This window comes from Ahaetulla prasina, chromosome 2 (assembly GCF_028640845.1).
Source record: "Ahaetulla prasina isolate Xishuangbanna chromosome 2, ASM2864084v1, whole genome shotgun sequence".
Lineage (NCBI taxonomy): Eukaryota > Metazoa > Chordata > Lepidosauria > Squamata > Colubridae > Ahaetulla > Ahaetulla prasina.
In genome coordinates, this window is record NC_080540.1 from 73625620 (window position 1) to 73645676 (window position 20057).

General features: G+C 43.4%; 1 protein-coding gene across 3 annotated transcripts in view; it reads left to right on the top strand.

The window, feature by feature from the left end:
- LOC131193293 (hyaluronidase-4-like) overlaps positions 1–13797 on the top strand; it is a 44879-nt gene extending 31082 nt beyond the window's left edge. For 2 of the 3 annotated variants that reach the window (XM_058173313.1, XM_058173314.1), the window contains exons 2-4: positions 7000–8020; positions 11335–11424; positions 12646–13797. In XM_058173313.1, the coding sequence (XP_058029296.1) occupies positions 7000–8020; positions 11335–11424; positions 12646–13020 (1486 nt within the window). In that variant the 3' untranslated portion in view covers positions 13021–13797. The remainder of the gene's footprint in view (positions 1–6999; positions 8021–11334; positions 11425–12645) is intronic. The other variant, XM_058173315.1, reaches the window with a different exon arrangement.
- Positions 13798–20057: the final 6260 nt, after the last annotated feature.

The following is a 20057-nucleotide window of genomic DNA, read 5'->3' on the forward strand; positions in this document are numbered from 1 at the left end:
TCGATGAGCCGGTGTCCACCTCCAATCGGCACGGCACCCCCTCAATCTTTGCCTTTGTAAAGATTTTTTTCTCTAGGCGTGTTGATGCGTGACCCACTCTCACGACAGTCTGATTCAACTTCGCGCCTTTTTTAAACTGACCACTCGCGGGCCGCTTCGCCGTTCTCGCGCTCTGATTGGCCGGTTTGAATTTTTGGCGGGAAGGTTTGGGAGCTCGACAGACCTGTGCTAGGTGCCCCTTCCTTTCGCATCGCCGACAAGTTGCATCCTTAAATCTGCATTGTTGTCGTTGGTGTTGCCCTCCGCAACTCGCGCAGTCACCCCGGTCGTCTTTCTCCGGCCTCCCGGTGTGGAAGACTCCTTCCTCCTCCTCACCGTCCGATTCGGCCTGGACCTCTCCATTGTGGACTGGGGTTGATTTCGCACCAGCCGTTGGTGCGACCTGCTTTTGTAGGGTTTCCGCCGCTTGGGTAGACATCTCGTGAGCCCTGGCTTCGGCCAAGGCGTTTGCCAGCATTAGGTTGCTTTTAGACAGCAGCCGCCTCCGCAAACGGATGTCCCTGACCCCATGGATGAGTTGCTCCAGCAATGCCTCGTCCAAGTCTCGGTACTCGCAATGTTTTGAGGCTTTCCTCAGGGCGGCCATGTATGCGCTGATGGACTCGCCCTCTTGCTGTCTGCGCTCCCCGAATTCGAACCGTTGCACATACTTGGACGGCGTTGGTGCATAATGGGCTTTCAATAAAGTCTGCAGAGTTTGCCACGGTACCGACTGTAACGGCGTTGGCTCCGCCAGGGATTCTGCGGTGTCGAAAACTTCTGGACCGCAGTGGCTCAGGAAATACGCTCGTTTCCTGTTGTCTGAAACTCCTTGAAGTTCGTTCGCCTCGAGGAAACACTCGAAACGAGCCATGTATGACCCCCATTTTTCCTTAGCTGGGTCGAATGGCGCTGGCAGTGTGTAGCCGGACATCGCTGCTTTCCGCCCCTTGTTTGCTGGGTTCGCGTCTTCCTGGTGAGTTCAGCTCTTTTCCTGGCGCTCTTAGCCTCGAGATCCCACCCTCGTCGCCAGTGTTAGATTCGGGCAATAACGAGGCAGGAGACCAGGATAGTGACAACAGCTCTTTACTATATGGTGAACCCAGCAGCCAGTGCTGGGAAAAACCTCTCTTTATATACAGTTTAGCCGGAGGCTTCAACCAATCAGCAACGTGCTATTTTCCCGCCAAAACTTTTAAAGATACATTACAATCAGGATATGAATGGGGCTGGGGAAAGACTCAGACATAGACCAAGCAAAGTGGAGTGGCTGTTGATTCAGGGTAACTGATTCCATAACTACCATCTATGGTTTTTGATGGGATTTTCTTCTCTGGAAAGAACATTTTCACAATCTGAGTCCCTCTTAAATGTATGGTTCCCAACTTGAAGAACAGAAGAGAGAATGTCCAGTAGGGCTTTTGCAGAGTGTTGGATGGTGTGGTTGCCATGTTCTGGCCTGGAACAGGATGTCCTGAAGATGTTCACTCATATCCTTGATATAGCTGAATTCAATACTGTAATTGATGTTATAGGGCAGTGTGCCAGGAAGGAGGGGGGTGTATGTCACAGATGCATGCCCACACCCATAATTCTATGCGTCCCGCAGTCAGATGGGACCAGAAGTTGGCAAACGGTCCATTTTCGGCCTCCGGGGGTGGGGGGAGGCTGTTTTTGGCTCCCTAGACTCCTAGAGAGGCCCTGGAGCCAGGTAAGAGAGAACAATGGGTCTTCCCCCCCACTCCCCAAGGCCCTCTGGAGACAGGAAACAACATGTTTCCCTACTTCTGGTGGGCCCAGAAGGCCTGAAAATCAGCTGGCCAGCGCACACATGTGCGCCAGAGCTGAGCTCGTGTGCCCACTGATATGGCTACACGTGCCACAGGTTCGCCATCACGGTTATAGGGGAAACTGCCCCAACGTTCCATCTGATCTATTATGCAGTGGCATGTGTATGAAATGTTTGAAATAGCATTGCCATGTTACACCTCTGTAGGCTTCCAAGTGCAATTCAAGGTGCAATTACTACCTATAAAGTCCGATATGTTCAGGGCTAAGGTATCCTATGTACCTCCTTTCCCTAATAGTTTCTGCCCATCCTATCCAGACAATGAGGACTCATTTGCTAAAGGTCCTCACTGGCCTGATGGTAGGCATCCTCAGTAGCAACTCTATTCCTCTAGAATGGCTTGTTGCCCAAAATGCGGATGGCCTTCATCTTCACGGCCTCCAGAAAGCGGATGACTTTTCCAGTAGGAAAAGTCCAGTAGCACCATTTCCCACAATGTAGCCTGTTAGTCCAGGTGTTTTTTTAAATAATTTTATTCCAATTTGGTTCTATCAGGTAAATTCTATAGGCCACCTGAATCCTGGCTGATTTTGGGTGGTACACAAATTTCATAAACAAATAATAACAATAAAAGTGTAGGAAGTTAGCACCCACCCCTCTCCTAGAAGAATGAAATATTTTAGGAAATATTAAAAAGGCAGAATATATTTCCCTGGATGAGAAATGGAGAAACATGTTTTAAAGATAAAGCAGCTCCCACCTTCCTGCCTCCCCCACCCTCCAATTTTGTCAATGGGACCATCATCTGCAACACAATAGGATCCATCTAGCAACAGAAACTCCCCACATGGCCCCTGGGAAGATTACATCAGCCAGCAAGGCTAGCTAAGACCCCACCCCCTGGAAGTCTGACAGCCAATCAGGGTACTCTTCCTGTGCACCAGGAAGTTCAAAGCTCAGAGAGGGCATAAAACCAAGGCCCTTTTCTGCTCAGGAACTCAAACCATGTGATCCTGTCCACCATTACACCATCTTTCCAAGCAGTCTCCTTGTTTCCAGTATCTTTTTCCCCACTTGGAACTGAACCCAGATGGACATTTCTTCCAACAACAGAAGGCAAATCTTAAGTTATTTTTTCATAGCGTCTCTTGAATGCATTGTTGTGTCTATGTCTAGAAGTACTGTAGGAAGTTAGCACCCACCCCTCTCCTAGGAAAATGAGATACGGTATTTTAGGAAATATTAAAAGGGCAGAATATTTCCCCTAAAAGGGAGGCAGAAACTCAGCTCCCCTACCTTTGTCAATGGGCCATTAAGGCCTGGGCCAGTCTATTCTATATGACAAAGTTCTTTCTGCTTCAGGCAGAGCCATAGTAGCAATTGCCCAAAGCCCTTTCATTACATTATCACCCAGCAAGGCTCAACCAAGCCAGGGACATAGACAACCTACAAAGTTACCCCTGCATGGCCCCATGGGAGTCTGACAACCAATCAGAATACGAGCTCAAATTCAAAGCCCAACAGACGGTATAAATCTCTCTCTCTTTCTCTCTCTCTCACCCATGTGCCTTTTTTGCCCAGGACATCAAACCATGTGATCCTGTCCACCATTAAACCATCTTTCCAAGCAGTGTCTATATTTCCAGTGTCTTTTTCCCCATTTGGAACTGAACCCAGATGGACATTTCTTCCAACTGTACTCTAGAAGTTGCACTGCATCATCAGAACCTCATTAAGGAGTTACTATAATTTTGAAGTTGATAGAAACCAACATTTTTGAATTACCATTTTCTTTCTAAATAGTTGAGAGGAGAATAATGGATGTCTTTCAGCAGTACACTTTTGTCCATTTGACTTTCTTTCATGCATTGGTCATACTTGCCCTCTACTCAGTATCATTTCCCTAAAGTTCAGTCGTGGGTTTCACTTACCTTTGCTATGGGTTCACTTGCTTTGCTTGCGTATACACCACTTCTGCGCATGCACGGAGCATATTTGATGATGTCCGGGCAGATGGGTGGAGTCTCCTGCTGCTGCTACCAGTTCACCCGAACTGGGGTGAACCGGTAGCAACCCACCACTGCTAAAGTTACCTTTGAGCTGCATTTAATGCCTGGACTTGTTTGTGTAGCTTCCTAAGGTATTGAATTTACACAGGGCGCTGCTGAAAAACTGTTGGGCATTTTTTCCCCAGTTGAGTGACAGGAAGAAGGACATAATATCACTTCTATAATCAGCCACTGTTTATATCATCATAGCTCAGTATGTCTAAACCTATCAGATGTAATGAGGTTTCATTAAGAAATGGTTTCATGCTAAATTGCCTAGGCTCAGAAAGAAATGCCCTGAGTATTAAGTTTAAGTACTTTTTTCTATCAACCACCAGGTGTGCATCTCCATTGTTACCCCAGGTAAATGCTGAATGCAGAGCTCAGAAAATTCCATGGTTTTTCTGTCTCACCTTGTTTAACTTCTGAGTCTCCTTAAAAAGATTGATTAGTATTAGATCCATTATTCATAGCTTAGATCCTAAATATTGTAAAAGCAAGAGAAACAGGTCTTCCGACTTGTCCTCTCTATTATAAAAAATGAGAAATTGGTTCTTTATATTATGCCTTCATTTCCTTTCCTGTTCCATTCTGCTGCTTTTTCTGATCTTCCTATTAAGTCATGCTCCCTTAATCATCTTCCCATTTCCATCTTTCCTAATTATTCTTTTCCTTCTTTTCCCCTTTCTCCTTTCAGTGCTTCCCCCATTTCACCCAACAGCATTCAAAGCCCTTGGAAGAGAATGCAATTGGTGCCACTGTTTTTCACTGGTTGAGGGCTGCATGAATGAGAATATCCAACAGTGAGACCAATGTAAGGTTGATCTTAAAAAATTGTCCAGATGGGATGACAAAAAACCTCCAGAGTCCTGGGCTCTTGTCCCAACCTCAATCCAACTGTTTAAGTATAAGGTGACTAAGGAAACATCTGGATTCCCAGCTTCAAACTACTTCCCCTGGGATGTAAGCAAAGAGTGAATCCAGTAGAAGGTCTTCTCTGGTGAAGGCACAATTTGTCCCCTAGAATTTGCCACCCAAGAAGGAGGCTGGGATATTTTTCAAAGTTTCAATCTAAAGTTTTGCATTTCTTTTTGTCTTGCAATAACTAGGGTTGCTTGTGAGTTGTGAGACTAATCTTGCCTTCAAGGAATGCTACAATTTTCCAGCTCCCTAATGTACTTTTGAAGATCAGGTTCTGATAAAATCTACTATTTTCTTTTCTATTACTATTATCTTAGTGGATGTATGTAATTGTTCCCCTTTGGGCTGATTGATTTAAGTAGTGTTTTTAAACAAAATCAGCATATCAGTTATGCCCTACTATTGGTGCTTATGGTTTGGGTTGTTTTTACTTGTACAGTACATCCAGGCTGACTAGGTAGCTAATTTATAAAGGATATATATCAGGTTAACATAGCAAACACATGCGGGGGGGAGGGGGGGAATTCATGGACCAGCTTCTAAATCCATCCTGTTTGTTGTTGTTTGCAAGAAGCCTAGCTGCAAGTACATTTCCACTGGAAATGTATCTAGGTATTCATTCATGTTGATTTAAACCAGGGGTCTCCAACCTTAGTAACTTTAAGGCTTGTGGACTTAAACTCCCAGAGTTCCTCAGCCAGCTTTCCTGGCTGAGAAACTCTGGAAGTTGAAGTCCACAAACCTTAAAGATACTAATGTTGCAGACCCCTGATTTAAATAACGCCCAACTCTAGTGGACTCTGCCACTTTATATAATTAAAAGCTAGAATAGAGAAACACGTGTGCGGAAAACATGGATGGCTGAATAGGTCCACGGATGGCTTGCTGCTGTATGAGGATATATTTCTTACATGGCTGTAGGGTTGATGTGGGGTTGCTTTGAAATCTTAAAGGACTGAACCATCAAATCGACAGATGCTTCTTTTTTTAAGCAAAGCTACGTTTAGGTTTAGAGGAGAATGCAATCAAACAGGTGGTTAGCATCTCTTGTCTAATTTATTAGGGATTCCAGCTGTCACTAATGTTTGTGTGGACTTAATAGTTGGTGGAAACTCAGCCAAAGACTTTGGTACTGCTAACAACTACAGCATACATTATGACTACTTTTTTGTGTGTTTTTTTTTTTTAAAGAGAGGGCTCAACATTAATGGATAATGCATTTGGCTGAGAAATCTTCTATCTCCAGGGGAACAGTGCGCTCAACAGAAGTCACCAATGATCGAGGACTGCAATCGCTGAATGCCTGCTCTGTGACCTATGTAGAGTGAGGTTAATGTGATTGCTCAGTTCCTGGTGGAATTGGCCCAAACAAATAAGGAAAGAGGAGCTTGTGATGTCAGGGTAGGAATGGAAAGCAGCATCCAGATTTCTTCACAGTTTTCTACCAGGGACCGTAGTAGCCTCTGGGGTTTTGGATTCAGAACTTTGTCTCCATATTCATTCAGAGGCACTGAATACTAAACATAAACATATGGACTTTCTTTTTTTAAAAATTCCAAATGGATTGGAATCTCAACAGAGAAAGACCAATGAGCAAATCACACAACCGCAGCAGCAAAGTGAAACACCCCACCCCCCACTTCATAAATAGCATAGGAAGCAGTTCTGAATATTTTCTAACAGGCATTAGCTTCCCCACCCCCCTTTCTCCATTCACTGATATTACGGTACAGATTAAATTAGCTTGGGGAAAATCTCCGGCAGCAGCCGCAATTAACAAACAGGCAGACTCCTATTTGTGCTGCTTTACATGGAAAGAAAAAGAAGGCTTTCAATGCACTCTCATTCATTGTCACGCCCTTGTCTCCAAACCCCAGGGTGTTCCTGACTCCTGACCCCCCCCCTCCCGACCCAAGGAGGGAGCTTCATGGTACTTTTTATAACACCCTGCTGGAGGATTGAGGGGCTCTGGGCTGCTCTCAAGTCCAATAAAAGGATGGCTTGCTGGAAAGGTCTCTAGTCAAAATGTTGAGTGCTTCTGATGACCCTGGAGTCTTCAGCATCTGTCAGGGAAAACCAGCCTGCAATGGGCAAACTGCCATTCGAGAGCAGGGGGGTTTATTTTGGAAGGAGTGACGGCTGATAATCGATCAGTTGCAATGCTGATGCCTTATTGACAAGTGTTTTTTGTCCTCCTCGCAGGATTGCACACCACTCAAGAACATCACGCTCATCCGGGGTGCTAAAATGGGCTTCGACACAATTGAGGCTCTACCACTCCCTGAGTCATCAAACCTTCTTGCTGCTGCTGCTCCTCTTCCCAGATGGGCCGGCTGCCCTTCCTCTTGCTGCTCATAACTTGAAACCAGCCCTGCCTCCAATTGTAAAAGACAAACCTTTCCTAGTGACTTGGAATGCACCAACGGCTCGCTGTGCAGCTGCCTACGATGTCCCTCTCCACTTGGACTCCTACGGCATCCTGGTGAATTCCCAGGAAGCCTTTGTGGGTGGGAACATTACCATTTTCTACTATGATCAGCTAGGCTTATATCCGTATTACGTGAACACGACAGTGCCACCCACGGCGGTTCACGGCGGCTGCCCTCAGAACGTCAGCTTGAAAGTCCACCTGGAGAAGATGACAAGGGACATTGCTGTGGCCATGCCCTCACACTCTTTTGCAGGTCTCGCTGTGATTGACTGGGAGAACTGGAGGCCTCAGTGGATTCGGAACTGGGACAAAAAAAATATCTACCGGGACATGTCCCTCCTCTTGGTCAAGCAAAGAAACCCCCATTTATCTGATTATGAAGCTGAGCTGGAGGCTAAATGGGAGTTTGAGACAGCCGCCCAGAATTTTATGACAGATACTCTCCGCTTAGCCCAATCTCTGCGCCCCAGTGGCTGGTGGGGCTACTACCTCTTTCCCGACTGTTATAACTATGATTACTTGGATGATTTTGAGGGCTTCACGGGGCACTGTCCCCCGGTGGAAGTGCAACGCAATAATGACCTCTCTTGGCTTTGGGAGCACAGCAGGGCCCTCTACCCGTCCATCTACATGGAAGAGATGCTGAGAACTTCCCCACAAGGGAGGAAGTTTGTAAGGGCCAAAGTGGGTGAAGCCTTGAGAGTGGCCGAGTTGCCCTCTGCCCAACACTCCCTCCCTGTTTTTGTGTATGCCAGGCCATTCTACACCTACACCCTGAAGGAGCTGAGCCAGGTGAGATTCTTTCACTGTTTTTCCTTTGCTTCCCCGTGAACTTGAGTTCTGATCCCAGCAGAGTTCTTGGGCATGAAGAAATCTCTGCCTGATTTTTTGGGAACTGTGTGATAATTAAACCTGACCTATAGATGGAATCTTGTATCACAAAAAGAAATGAGTTTCAAGCTTCATTTGGGAATGGGAGAAGGGCTGTCCCACTAGGTTTCTCAGCTAGAGATGCCAAACAGCATCCAAATAGAATCACTTGAGAGATGAAAAGGGTGATGTGAGTGAGCCATTTCACTTGGATTAAAACATACTCTGTACTTAAAAATGGAGATATTTTAAAAATGATTGTGTAACACTCTTCCCCTTGAATGGGCAGGATATACATATCACATTTTTCGGAGTATAAGATACACATTTTCCCCCCCAAAAAAGAGGGTGAAAATCTGGGCGCGTCTTATACTCCGAATGTAGCCCCGCCCAGCTTCTCAAACGGAGGTTTCAGAGGCTGAAAAAAGCATCAGAAACGAAGCTTCAGAAAAGAAGCCCCCAAACAGAGGTTGAGAGGCTTTTTTTCTGAAGCTCTTTCAGAGGCTTTCAGAGGCAGAATTTTTTTTTTCTGAAACAGGGTTTCAGAAGTTTCAGAGGCAGGAAAAAAAAAAAAGCAAAAAAAAGCAAGGCACAGAGTTCACAACCAAGAACCTGTTGCTAAAATTCACCACCTGGGAACAGCTGATTGGGGGTATTCCAGGAGGCCGATCTACCTGCCAATCAGCTTTTTTCTTATTTTCCTCCCCAAAAGCTAAGGTGCTTCTTATACTCTGAAAAATACAGTAATTGCTTCCAGCCTCCTCTTAAAAAAAAAATCCACCCCACCCCCCTTCTAGTTGTAAGATCACTACTTAACCTAGGCTGTAAATCCTGAGCAACCCAGGGCTAATGCAGAGCCTGTAATACCTGCAACTCAACAGTTGACATCATGGTATCGGCCAAGCACAGTGTTTTAAAAACCTTCTTCTCCTAATACAGAAAAAATTCAGTGATCTCGGGAACTGTATTTGTTCCTTGTGCAGCATTATGATGTATTGCATTGCCTTTTGTAGCCGGGTGCAGTTCATTCAGCCTTTGGAAGGAGGTTGCATTTGTGCAGGGCTGAAGGACGACGGTTGGTAGCTCTAGTAAATGAGGCCTTTACTCCCAGGTGGTGGCGTTGCAGTCCCTTTCCGAAAGAGCAGCGAGACCCCTTCCTGGCTGGTGGAGCTTTTCCTTCCCTTCAAGCTGAACTGGGGCAAGGTGGTATTTCTAAGTGAAAGCAGCTTTGCTCTTCTCATCTGGCTTCTTTGATGCCTCTCCGTCTCTTTGGTAGTTTTTGAGTCAAGGCACCACATTGTATCAAATTGCTCCTTTGATCTACCTTAAGGGAGCTCTGTGAAGCCAAGAAGGCCTTTGTTGCCTGGCTCTACTTTAAAAAAAAAAATTAACAGAAGAGGAACATTTTTTAAAAAGTGGATGTATATTTTAACTGAAGTGGGATGGCAGTCCGATTATGGAGGCTGTAACTCTGATGATAAGTAGATGGGTGGATGGATAGAGGAGAAGCACTTAAAGAATGTCACAGCCCCAGCTCCTGTGCCAAGGATCGAAGCAGGAAACTTGTGTAAACAGGCAGATCAGCACGTTGGAAATGATCCATGGGGGCCTCTTGTTGAAAGTAGACCAGGAAGAGCTGGCAGAGAAGGTGAACCTCCAGTTATTGGGGAGGAATGGAGCAAAAGAAAGGGTTCTTTGTGGTCCACCACCCACCCCCACCTCAAGTTAGATTGACAGAAGAGGAAATGCCTTGCTTAGGATTACTGTCATAGATTCATGTGGAAAAAGACTATAGAGGAGGATGATCTCACTGTGCTAGGAATAACCCTTCTTCCCAATCCTTGCTTCAACATGGCAAACCCACACGAGTTTTGTTTTCGTGTATACCTTCATTGAGAGAATGGTTTAGAGCAGGGGTGTTACACTCATGTCATCACGGCAGAGTCACGTGATGTATTGTGACTTTTTTCCCCTTGGCTAAACCAGCCCATGATACATCCAGCCCGGGGGCCACAAGTTTGACAGCCCTGGTATAGAGAATCATGCAGTTGGGAGGGACTATTTAGGCCAAGTTCGGTGCAGGAGTCAAAATTAAAGCATCCTTGACAGATAAGTATCCAGTCTCTGATTGAATATATCCCATGAAGTGATGATTAACTTCATTGCTTGTAGGGTTAGGAAATTTTCCCCAAGCATCTATTGAAGCGGAACATGCTTTCTAACAACTCACATCCATTTTTTTGTGTCCTGTACACTGGAATAAGAATTTTAACTGAGAGATTTTATTTCTCATGGAAGAGGTTACCGTAAGTGTCCTAAGGATTCAGAAATAAGATCAGTTTTTAAAAAAACCAGACAGAAAAATAGGAGTTTGTAAAACTTCCATTATCATGGAATCATCAGCATCAAGTATTGTGATTTGTAAATGGTTACATTTTTTAAAAAAATAATCTGATCACATCTATTCTAGAAGCAGGTTTTCGCAAAGTAAAAGGTAAGAGGTTGTAGGAAGCACCCCCTCCCCCAGAAGAATGAAATATTTTGTGAAATATTAAAAAGGCAGGATAAAATATTCCCCCTGTAGGAGAAATAAAAGAAAATTTTAAGGAGGGCAGAAACCAGCCCCAGTTTCCCTGCCCCAAGCAGAAACTGAGGAGGCCAGCGTTTAGAAATGCAGATTTGGTAATCCATTCAGAAAGATTTGGTCATGATAAAAACAAAAGGTTGACAAAATTAGCTCAGACAAACACCTAGGATTTGCATTTCCTCTTTTGCTTATAGAGCCAGCTATGACCCCTACATAACCTCTAAATGATCTGCATAGGAATCCAGAAGGTGTAAAAACTCACTCACTCTAAACTCCATTTTGTCAGCTGTCCCTGAATCACATGTGGTGGATGGTTCTGCTTCATCAATAAAGGGAACCTTTCTTTCCAATGAAGCCTCCAGCCTCCATTTTATTTCTAGTGCCTTTCTCCCTGCTTGGACCTGGACCATTTTCTTCCAACAAGGTTCACCAGAAATGTCACGCCCTCTTCCTTGTTTATTATTTATTTATTTATTTATTTCACATTTTTGAACCGTTCCTTCTTCCTCAGAGAGGCACTCTGGGCAGGAGACAATAACATGTTAAAATATAGAAACCGCATATAAAAAGCTAAAATTTAGAAGGGGGCAAGGAGGATTAAATCCTGTTGCTGCTAATCTCTTTGTGATGGTTTCTCTTGCTGTTCTAGACAGACCTGGTGTACACCATAGGGCAGGCTGCAGCCATGGGTGCTCATGGCCTTGTGCTCTGGGGAGACGCAGAATATTCTCGGAACCGGGTAATGTAGTTCCATAACTCTCCATCCTCGTTTCTTATTCTTCCTTTTTCAATTCATTTTTGCTCATTACTCGCCACAGAGTTGAGGATAGACCTGAGGCGCTGTCTGTATCATTATCTGGTAGTTTTTAGATCAACTTGCATACAATGCAATTTATTTCTTCGATAAATAAATAAAGGGGTCATCAGAGATATAAAATCCAATGTTAATGAGAAATTGAAAAAAAAATATCAATATTTTTGACTTGGTCTAGAGATAGGCAAGGTGTCACATATCAGATGCGGCTGAATTACATCTTCCAGCAAGCCTCTATCAGGCAAGCTAATGGTGAAGGAATCTGGTAATTGTAGTTCAGCAATATTTGTTTATGCACCTTTGGACTTTTCCTTCACTTTGAAGTGACATCCTGCATCTGGGTTATACTATTTCAAGCGTTCCTGGCAAATCTTGCATCATTAGTAGCTATTCTGTAACAAATTAAACATCCATCATAGATAGAAAGATACTGCGAGGAATAATTATGGTCTGTTCTTCGGTTTCTTGACAAATATGGAAGAGCTGTTTTATTTAGAGAGGTATTCCATTATATGAGTTCTGCCAACTGCTTCAAATGGTACAGCCCAAGACCCATTGTTCCCCTTGGTGAGAATGCCGCATGGGGCAGGCTTGCCTTAAATTTGGCCTTTAAAGGAAGATTGAAGTGTTAGGTTGACCATCTCTTATTACAGGTTCCATACTGTATTAGTGCAGTTTAGTGCATTAATGCATGAATAAAACACACAAGAGAAACAATATCCTTTCTGAGATTTCTCATTTTCATAACAAGGGAAGTGTTCTAAGACTGGCAATTTCTCTAAACGGCTAGGAGTCATTTCTGGGCAGTGCCGAAATGTAATAAATAAAAAAACGATGTTTCCAAATAATCTGTCACTGGATCCTGATCTCAGTTTGGACTTTCTAAAACTGTTATCTATGGATTTCCTCAATCTGTAGTCCTCAAGAAAGGTATTCTAGGGATCACATCATTTTATTTAGATTCCTTACTAGCCCTACTTCCGAGAGAAAAAAAATCAGATACTGAAATACTTTCTCCTTTGGCACTTGGTGGAATGCTGTACGTCTAAAATGGATTCAGTCTTAGCCAGGCAGATTTTTCTCTGGATTTATATCAATTACGGTAATTGCTGTGTTTCTTAATGTATATCTTCCCCTCTCTTACAGACCAACTGCTTAAAAATTCAAAAGTATCTGACAAGCACTTTAGGCCCATATATTGTCAACGTGACCAGGGCAACTGAGCTCTGCAGCCGTCATATCTGCAATAATCATGGCCGCTGCATTCGACGGAGAATGGACTCTGACACTTATTTACATCTTAGTCCTAATCCTATGGAGGGCATCTCCACTCTTGAGTTGGCAAACAGGACTTTAAGCCAACTGCAGAAGGTCAAGATGGAACAGGAGTTCGCCTGTCATTGCTACAAGGGATGGAGTGGCAAAAGGTGCCTTTTCAAGGGGCACAGCGTGCGATTGTGGGCAGACAGTTGGTGCATTTACAGCACAGTTTTGTTTGTACTTTGGATGAGGTATTTATGAGCCACTTGGACTAGTTGCTATAAATATTAATATTGTGAAGCCAATGCTGTAAAGTGAATCCTGTATCTTTCCGTGTGACAGAGAAGAAAGGTACAGGGATGGTGTTGGGTGATGAGAGGCATGGTTGAGTTTTTGTAACTCTCCCTGACTTCCCAGGATGTCCTTCTCTTGTGGTGTTTCACTGGGAAAGTTGGCACGTGTGGATTAGTCCTAGTACCATTCACTATCTATGCAGGACTTCCCATACACTGGGGATGGGCTGCTTGGGCTCTCCAGAGGTTGCTCGCATATATCTCTCAGCCATCGATGAAGGATTGTTGGAGATGAAGTTTAGCCCTTGGGGGAAGAACACAGATTTTTTACCCAGAAGTTTTTTGGGGGGAATTTCAAAAAAGTCAAGAAGGTGGTTGCAACTGCATGATCACAACAACCATTTGGATTTGTTTTTTTGTTTTGTTTTTGACTTCTCCAGCAGGACTTCATTCCTACCCCAGCAATACACTACAAATAACATTCTTTTTAGTCTCGAAACTTCTCACCAGCATACAAGCATCCTTAATATTTGAGGTGCACGTTTTCCTAAACTGTGACGAAGACCGTAATTTCCTATTTCCTTTTGTTGAATCAAAACTGATCTAAGCACATTATTTATATACAGAGCAAACCTTTCCTACTTGAACCAGCTAGGTGTCCTCCAAAATGTGATTGGTGCTGTTTTAATTGAAATATGTATGTAGGTATATGTGTACTTGTCAGGCTACCTCTCTTATCAAGGAATGGGGGAGAGAAAACTTAATTTTTTAAATTAAATATTTTTCATGTGAACCTCAGTGCCTTGGTGCTTCATTCTTTTACAATGCTATGTACTGAGAGCCAGAAATATCTTTCATCTTGATCAGCCATGAACATTTTTTATTCATATGAGTTGACTCTCATGGCTGTTTGTCTCCTGAAAACTCTCAAATCTTTAATGTCTTCCCCTCTCTTTACATTGCCTACTGATGCTGTTGCTACATCCAGGGCCATTGCTCCAAAAGCATTGGAATACTTTAGACCAGGGCTGTCAAATTTGTGGCCTGAGGACCAGATGCGTCATGCACTGGCCACGGCCACTGCCCAGTTTAGCGAAGGGGAGGAAGTTGTGATATGTTGTGTGACGCCGCCATGACGATGCGAGTTTGACACCCCTGCTTTGGACTCTCATTCAGCTCCAACCTATATCACAGGGTAGTTTAAAATTTGAAATTGGAGTGAGTGGGTTGACATACTACCTCTTGAGGAAAAGTGGGCTAGAAAACTCTAGGTTGAAGTCCAGCAGGTGCAGCCTTCAGCTTTAACAGCATCCCTGCCCAAGGAAAAACTGGCCTTGTTTCCAATCAGCTTGACACATACGTGGCTCCTTCAAGGAGAAGATTGCAGCTTTAAAAGCAACCCAATGTTGCTCTAAGGAGCCACGTTCAGACAATACAGGCAACTGCAGATAGAGTGGCTTTGCAGGGCGATGAGAAATTCAATGCGCATTCAGACTGCGAGAGTTTGGATCATGCCAGAGCCCTGCAATGTGCAATGCATTATGCAGTTACCCTGGACCAATGGATGATGTCACCAACTGTCCTGGCACAACTTACAGAGAGGAGGGCTGCTCACTCTCTGCTGCTGTTCCATATGATCAGGGCAGTATTTGTTTGCAAGGCCCTTATGCAAAGGAGATTTTTGCAGGTAGCCAAGGCCCTCCGCTGCATGCCAACCAATTTCTGCCACCCGGTAGAACCTGACCACACCTCCCTTTGTCTCCTGTAAAGGTGATGGGATTAAGGCTTACACGTTCCTGCCAGAGGTGGGTTTCAGCAGTTTCTGACCAGTTCTGGAGAACCGGTAGTAGAAATTTTGAGTTTGGAGAACCGGTAGTAAAAATTCTGACTGGCTCTGCCCCCATCTATTCTCTGCCTCCCAAGTCCCAGTTTATTGGGAGGAAATGACTAGTGCCTGATGCATCTGGCTCATGGGCTGGGAGTTTGACAGCCCTTTTCTATGTCAAAGGCAGTGGTGGGTTTCAATTTTTTTTACTACTGGTTCTGTGGGTGTGGCTTGGTGGGCGTGGTATGGATTGGTGGGCGTGGCAGGGGAAGGATACTGTAAAATCTCCATTCCCTCCCCAATCCAGGGGAAGGCTATTGCAAAATCCCCATTTCCTCCGGATCAGCTGGGACTTGGGAGGCAGAGAATAGATGGGGGCGGGGTCAGTCAGAATTTTTACTGGTTCTCCGAACTACTCAAAATTTCCACTGCCAGTTCTCCAGAACTGGTCAGAACCTGCTGAAACCCACCTCTGATCAAAGGCCCCTAATCTTTTGGGCACCAGGGATCTGTTCCGTGGAGAGAAGTTTTTCCGCAGACCAGGCGTGATTTCGTGTGCTGCCTTCATCCTGTGTATGGGGTTTTGCTTATTTTCAGGGCCCGGTTCCTGGCATGTAAGAGAACAGTGCTGGTCCATGGACTGGGGGCTGGGGAAGCCTGTCCTATATAATTGCTGTCATACATATTGGTATTTGCGATCTAAACATAATAAAGTATATTGGTGGTGGTTTGTTCTCTGAGCTTGCTGTTTGGCTTCCGAACATTTCATCACCAGGCTAGGTAACATCATCAGCGGAACTTTGGTTGAAGCGTCTTGATTTAACAGAAAGCTCTGAGAACAAACCACCACCACCATCTGCCACCCGAGCTACAAATATTTTCCATTATCTCTAAAGTGTATTGGATTTCTAACTCACGTACCCATGGCTTGGGACAATTGTAGCCTTCCTATTATACGACCATTCTGTGCTTTAAGAGACCTGGAGGCAGATGCTGTGACAAACATTACTAAAGTATAAAATGTAAATTGAAATAACAAGGAAATGAAAAAGTGTGCAGAAAAGCATACATTTGTTCACATAGGGTGGAGAACAGTAATGCTGTTTTTATCAGACAGATTTGGGTGTGTGTGTGTGTGTATTGTTATGTATCCATAGAAGAAAACAAGCCACTGGCTGCAAATTCCCTGGTTATCAGGTGCACACCTGCTCATGTGCTGGGATGACTATAACAGCCTGAAGAGCCCTTCTGTGCAATGCTGCAGAAATGGAAATTAGTTTAATGTTAATCTGGTGTCCACAGAACATGAACTGAACTGCAGTATTAGCAAAGGAGTAGCAGTTGTGTCATGGGAGCACAATGCTACTTCTTGCACACTCCCCGGGCTGTAAATTTAATGCAGGTCTAGGTTCATTTAGTAACCGTTCAAAGTTACATCACTGAAAAAAGGTGATTTATGATCATTTTTCAATTGCAACCTTTGTAGCATCCCCATGAACATATGATCAAAATTCAGACGCTTGATAACTGGTTCATACTTATGACCAATTGCTGTGTCCCAAGGTCATGTGATTCCCTTTTGCAACCTTTTGACCAAGTCAATGGGGAAGCCAGATTCACTTAACAATCACGTTGCTAACTTAACAACGGGAGTGATTTGCTTAACACCTGTGGCAAGAAAGGTTGTAAAATACGGAACACTCACTGAACAAATGTGTCACGTAACAATGGAAATTTTGGGCTCCATTGTGGTCATAAATTGAGGACTACCTGTACTACCTTTCCCTATGAATTCAGATGGGATCTTTGATGGAGATAGCTGTGGTCCACATAGATTTATGCCTAAAATAAGAAAGTCCTACCTAATTAATTGGCTGTTTTTGCTCAGAGCAGGAATTCTGAAACGAACAGCTTGTACACGAATCAGAATTGATTCCAGCCTCTTCTTCTCTTGGAGAATGACAGCTCTTGGCTTACTCTTAAACCTGGATATTAAATAAAGATGGATTGTTTATAGCAGATCATGTTTATCTAGGCTCTGATGGCAGAGATGCCTACTGAGTAAGCTGCTTACCTGCACCTCTTTGTGTGAGGATCTATCCAATGTATTAAGTACTTAACTTCAATCCTGGGCAAGGGAATTATGCCACGTGGCCTACTAATTTGGAGGCATAATACTCAGTTTTAGCTATGGCACAATGACATTCCTTTGCTTTTAAATTACAAATTGACCAGCTTATTATGAAATGCATGGTGCCTACCCACCGCATAGAAGTTCTAGCTTTAATATATCCCAGACAGAAAATTCAGGCTATGTTCACCAAGCACAGTCTCTAGAATATTCTTCCAGTCCATTACTAAGTATGTAAATAAAATCTAACACTTCTCTCTCAAATGTCTCTCACCTAATAATGCCCCCAAATGCATTGAGCATCCGTGCCAAAACCAGCTCATGAATACAGTTCTCACAGGGGTATTTTTGTGATTCTTTTGGGTTCTTGTTCATCTTCTTGCACCAAAATGTGTGAGCTGTCAATTACTGAATTGAATCCATAATGGAGTTTGATGGCATTTGATACACAGAAAGAAGAAACAAATGGATCTCAATGCTTCTTTGGTATTTACGACCAGATAGTGCCATGCTTTAGACGGGCAACCTACAAAGCTTTGGAATTCAGCATAAATATACCATGTTGTCTTCGCTATGTTTCAGCTGCAGATTAGACATCTTTCTTGGCACACAAGGTATTTTTAAACCTGTACTTGAAATATATTTGTCAGTAAGTCATAATCAAATGAAATTAACTGAACATGTTATTAACACCGCAAAGGGATTGTAAAAATATACAAATAGAATGAGACTATTGCCTTATACACTGTAAGCCGCCCTGAGTCTTCGGAGAAGGGCGGGGTATAAATGTAAACAAACAAAAAAAAAAGTGTTACTATCGCTTTGTACTGCTTTGGTAAGACCACATTTGGAATATTGTGTCCAGCTTTTGGCCACGATACAAAAAAATATTTGCGATCTAGAAAGAGTGCGGAGAAAAAAAACAATAATTAGAGGAGTGGAGGCTAAAACGTGATGAACAATTGCAGGAACTAGGTATATCTGGAATACTGAAGAGAAGGACTAGGGGTGTCATGATAGCAGTCTTCCAATATTTGAGGGGCTGTCAGAGAATTCAGCATCAATCTATTCTCCAAGCACCTGAGGGAAACACCACAAGAAGCAAACTATCAAGGAGAGATCCAACAAAGAACTAAGAAGAAAATTCCTGACAATGAGAACAATTAAATCAGTGAAACAATTTGCTTCCAGAAGTTGTGGGTGCTCCCTCACTGGAGGTTTTTAAAAAGAGAGCCATTTATCCAGAATGGTATAGATCAGGGACTCCTGCGAGAGCAAGGGGTTAGACTAGCAAACCTCCAAGGCCCCTTCCAATCTGTAATTCTGTATAAATTTTGCCTTTAAACTGTGTACGGTAAAAATGCCAGCAATAAAGCTCTCCCTGCTGGATATTTAAGAATCAACATTATGTTTACAGATTTGATTTCAGTATCTTGGCAAAAACAAGGAAACAATGTTGGAGGAGCTCCCTATCAACACCTGGAGAGTAAAACTGATCTTGATATCCTTGATAGCCAAACCAAGATAGGGCCTTGAATAGATGTGAACACACCAATGCAGGCTATATATATATATATGTAGTGTACAAAACAGGGAGTGGGTGGGCGGGTGGGTGAGGAATCCACGGTTTATTGCAGATCTGCAAACATGATCTCTTTTGCAATTACATGATGAACATCAAACCATCTGGCCTCACGAGGTAAATTCAACCACTTTGTAGCCCTAGTTTCCATGAATTCCTGCAACATAAAATTTACCATAGTTGTTTATTAAGGGAATGGCCAATTGTATCAACAGATATCTCAAGTCTACTAAAGAAATACTCAAAACAGGTTGCTTTAAAAATACTTTAATTTTTAGAAAATACAGCATTCAAAACAGTATGCCCTGCCTCCCCCATAATTTCCAAATTTACATCATCGTATAGCCCAGTCAGGAATGTGCATCTCCCAAACTCCAAACCTTGATTCTTATGGAAGATTTGATAAGTTACTAGCGTGGCTAAAGAAACAATCACTCCTAGCTTGCTTTTCATCTGCAGCGAGTTAAACGCAATGGCCAATGAAAATTACTTACAGTGTTAGCCATGTAGTCAATGAGACATTCTTTTAGTGTGCTAGAGATGTCAGTGTAAAACTACTGTCATTTCAGTTGTGTGCACACAGGAAGGAATATAGTTGTTAGAGTATTAGCAAGGTCTTACTGTAAACATATAATTCTTGAAAAATTATTTTGGGACTCCTATGAAACTTTATAATGAGATGTATGTTCTTACAAGCACTCAACATTTTGTAGTATTATGGCAGTTCTAATAAATGTTTTGATTAAGTGTTCATCCTGGATATGAATAGCAAGCTAACTGATTCTGATCCAAGCTAACTGCTTAAGAGACTATTCCAGGATGGGAAGTAATTTCTACATTTTTGTGGAACTTTTTTGCTACTTGGCAAGGGTGTTGATGGTAAGTTGTAAAATCACATAACTGCAAGGAAAACAAATTCTGGACCAGGGATCGACAACCTTAAACACTCAAAGAGCCACAAAGGTCCTAACCGGAAGCCCCGGTTCAATTCTGGAGCCGACAAGAAGTCCAGTTCCCCCATCATAGTCTCCTCTTAGCGCGGCATCCTTTTTCCTCTGCCAACTGGAAGTCCGGTTCCCCAACCATAGAGTCTCCTCCTAGCGCGGCATCCTTTTTTCTCTACCTGTCCTAACCGAAAGCCCTATCAATTTGTTGTGACCCAGCCCCAAGTAGGTAGTATTAGACACAACCAGTTCAAAAACAAACAGACTTTATTAGAAGAGCTGAGAATTAACTCATTCTCAGCGTACTCCAAACTAAATCAAAACAAATTCTTCATAACACAATTCTTCAGTCTTATCACCAAACCAAGGTTTTTCTTGGCAAAAGTTCAAAAGCAGAAGACGTCGATAAGAAATAAATGCAGCAAGACAAGGAGCAAGTCTATCAATGTTGTTTTCCGACAAGAGACCCAAACGCCGTTGCTGGTCTTTTAAGCCCTATGGGAGGGGCCAATCATTTCTTGGC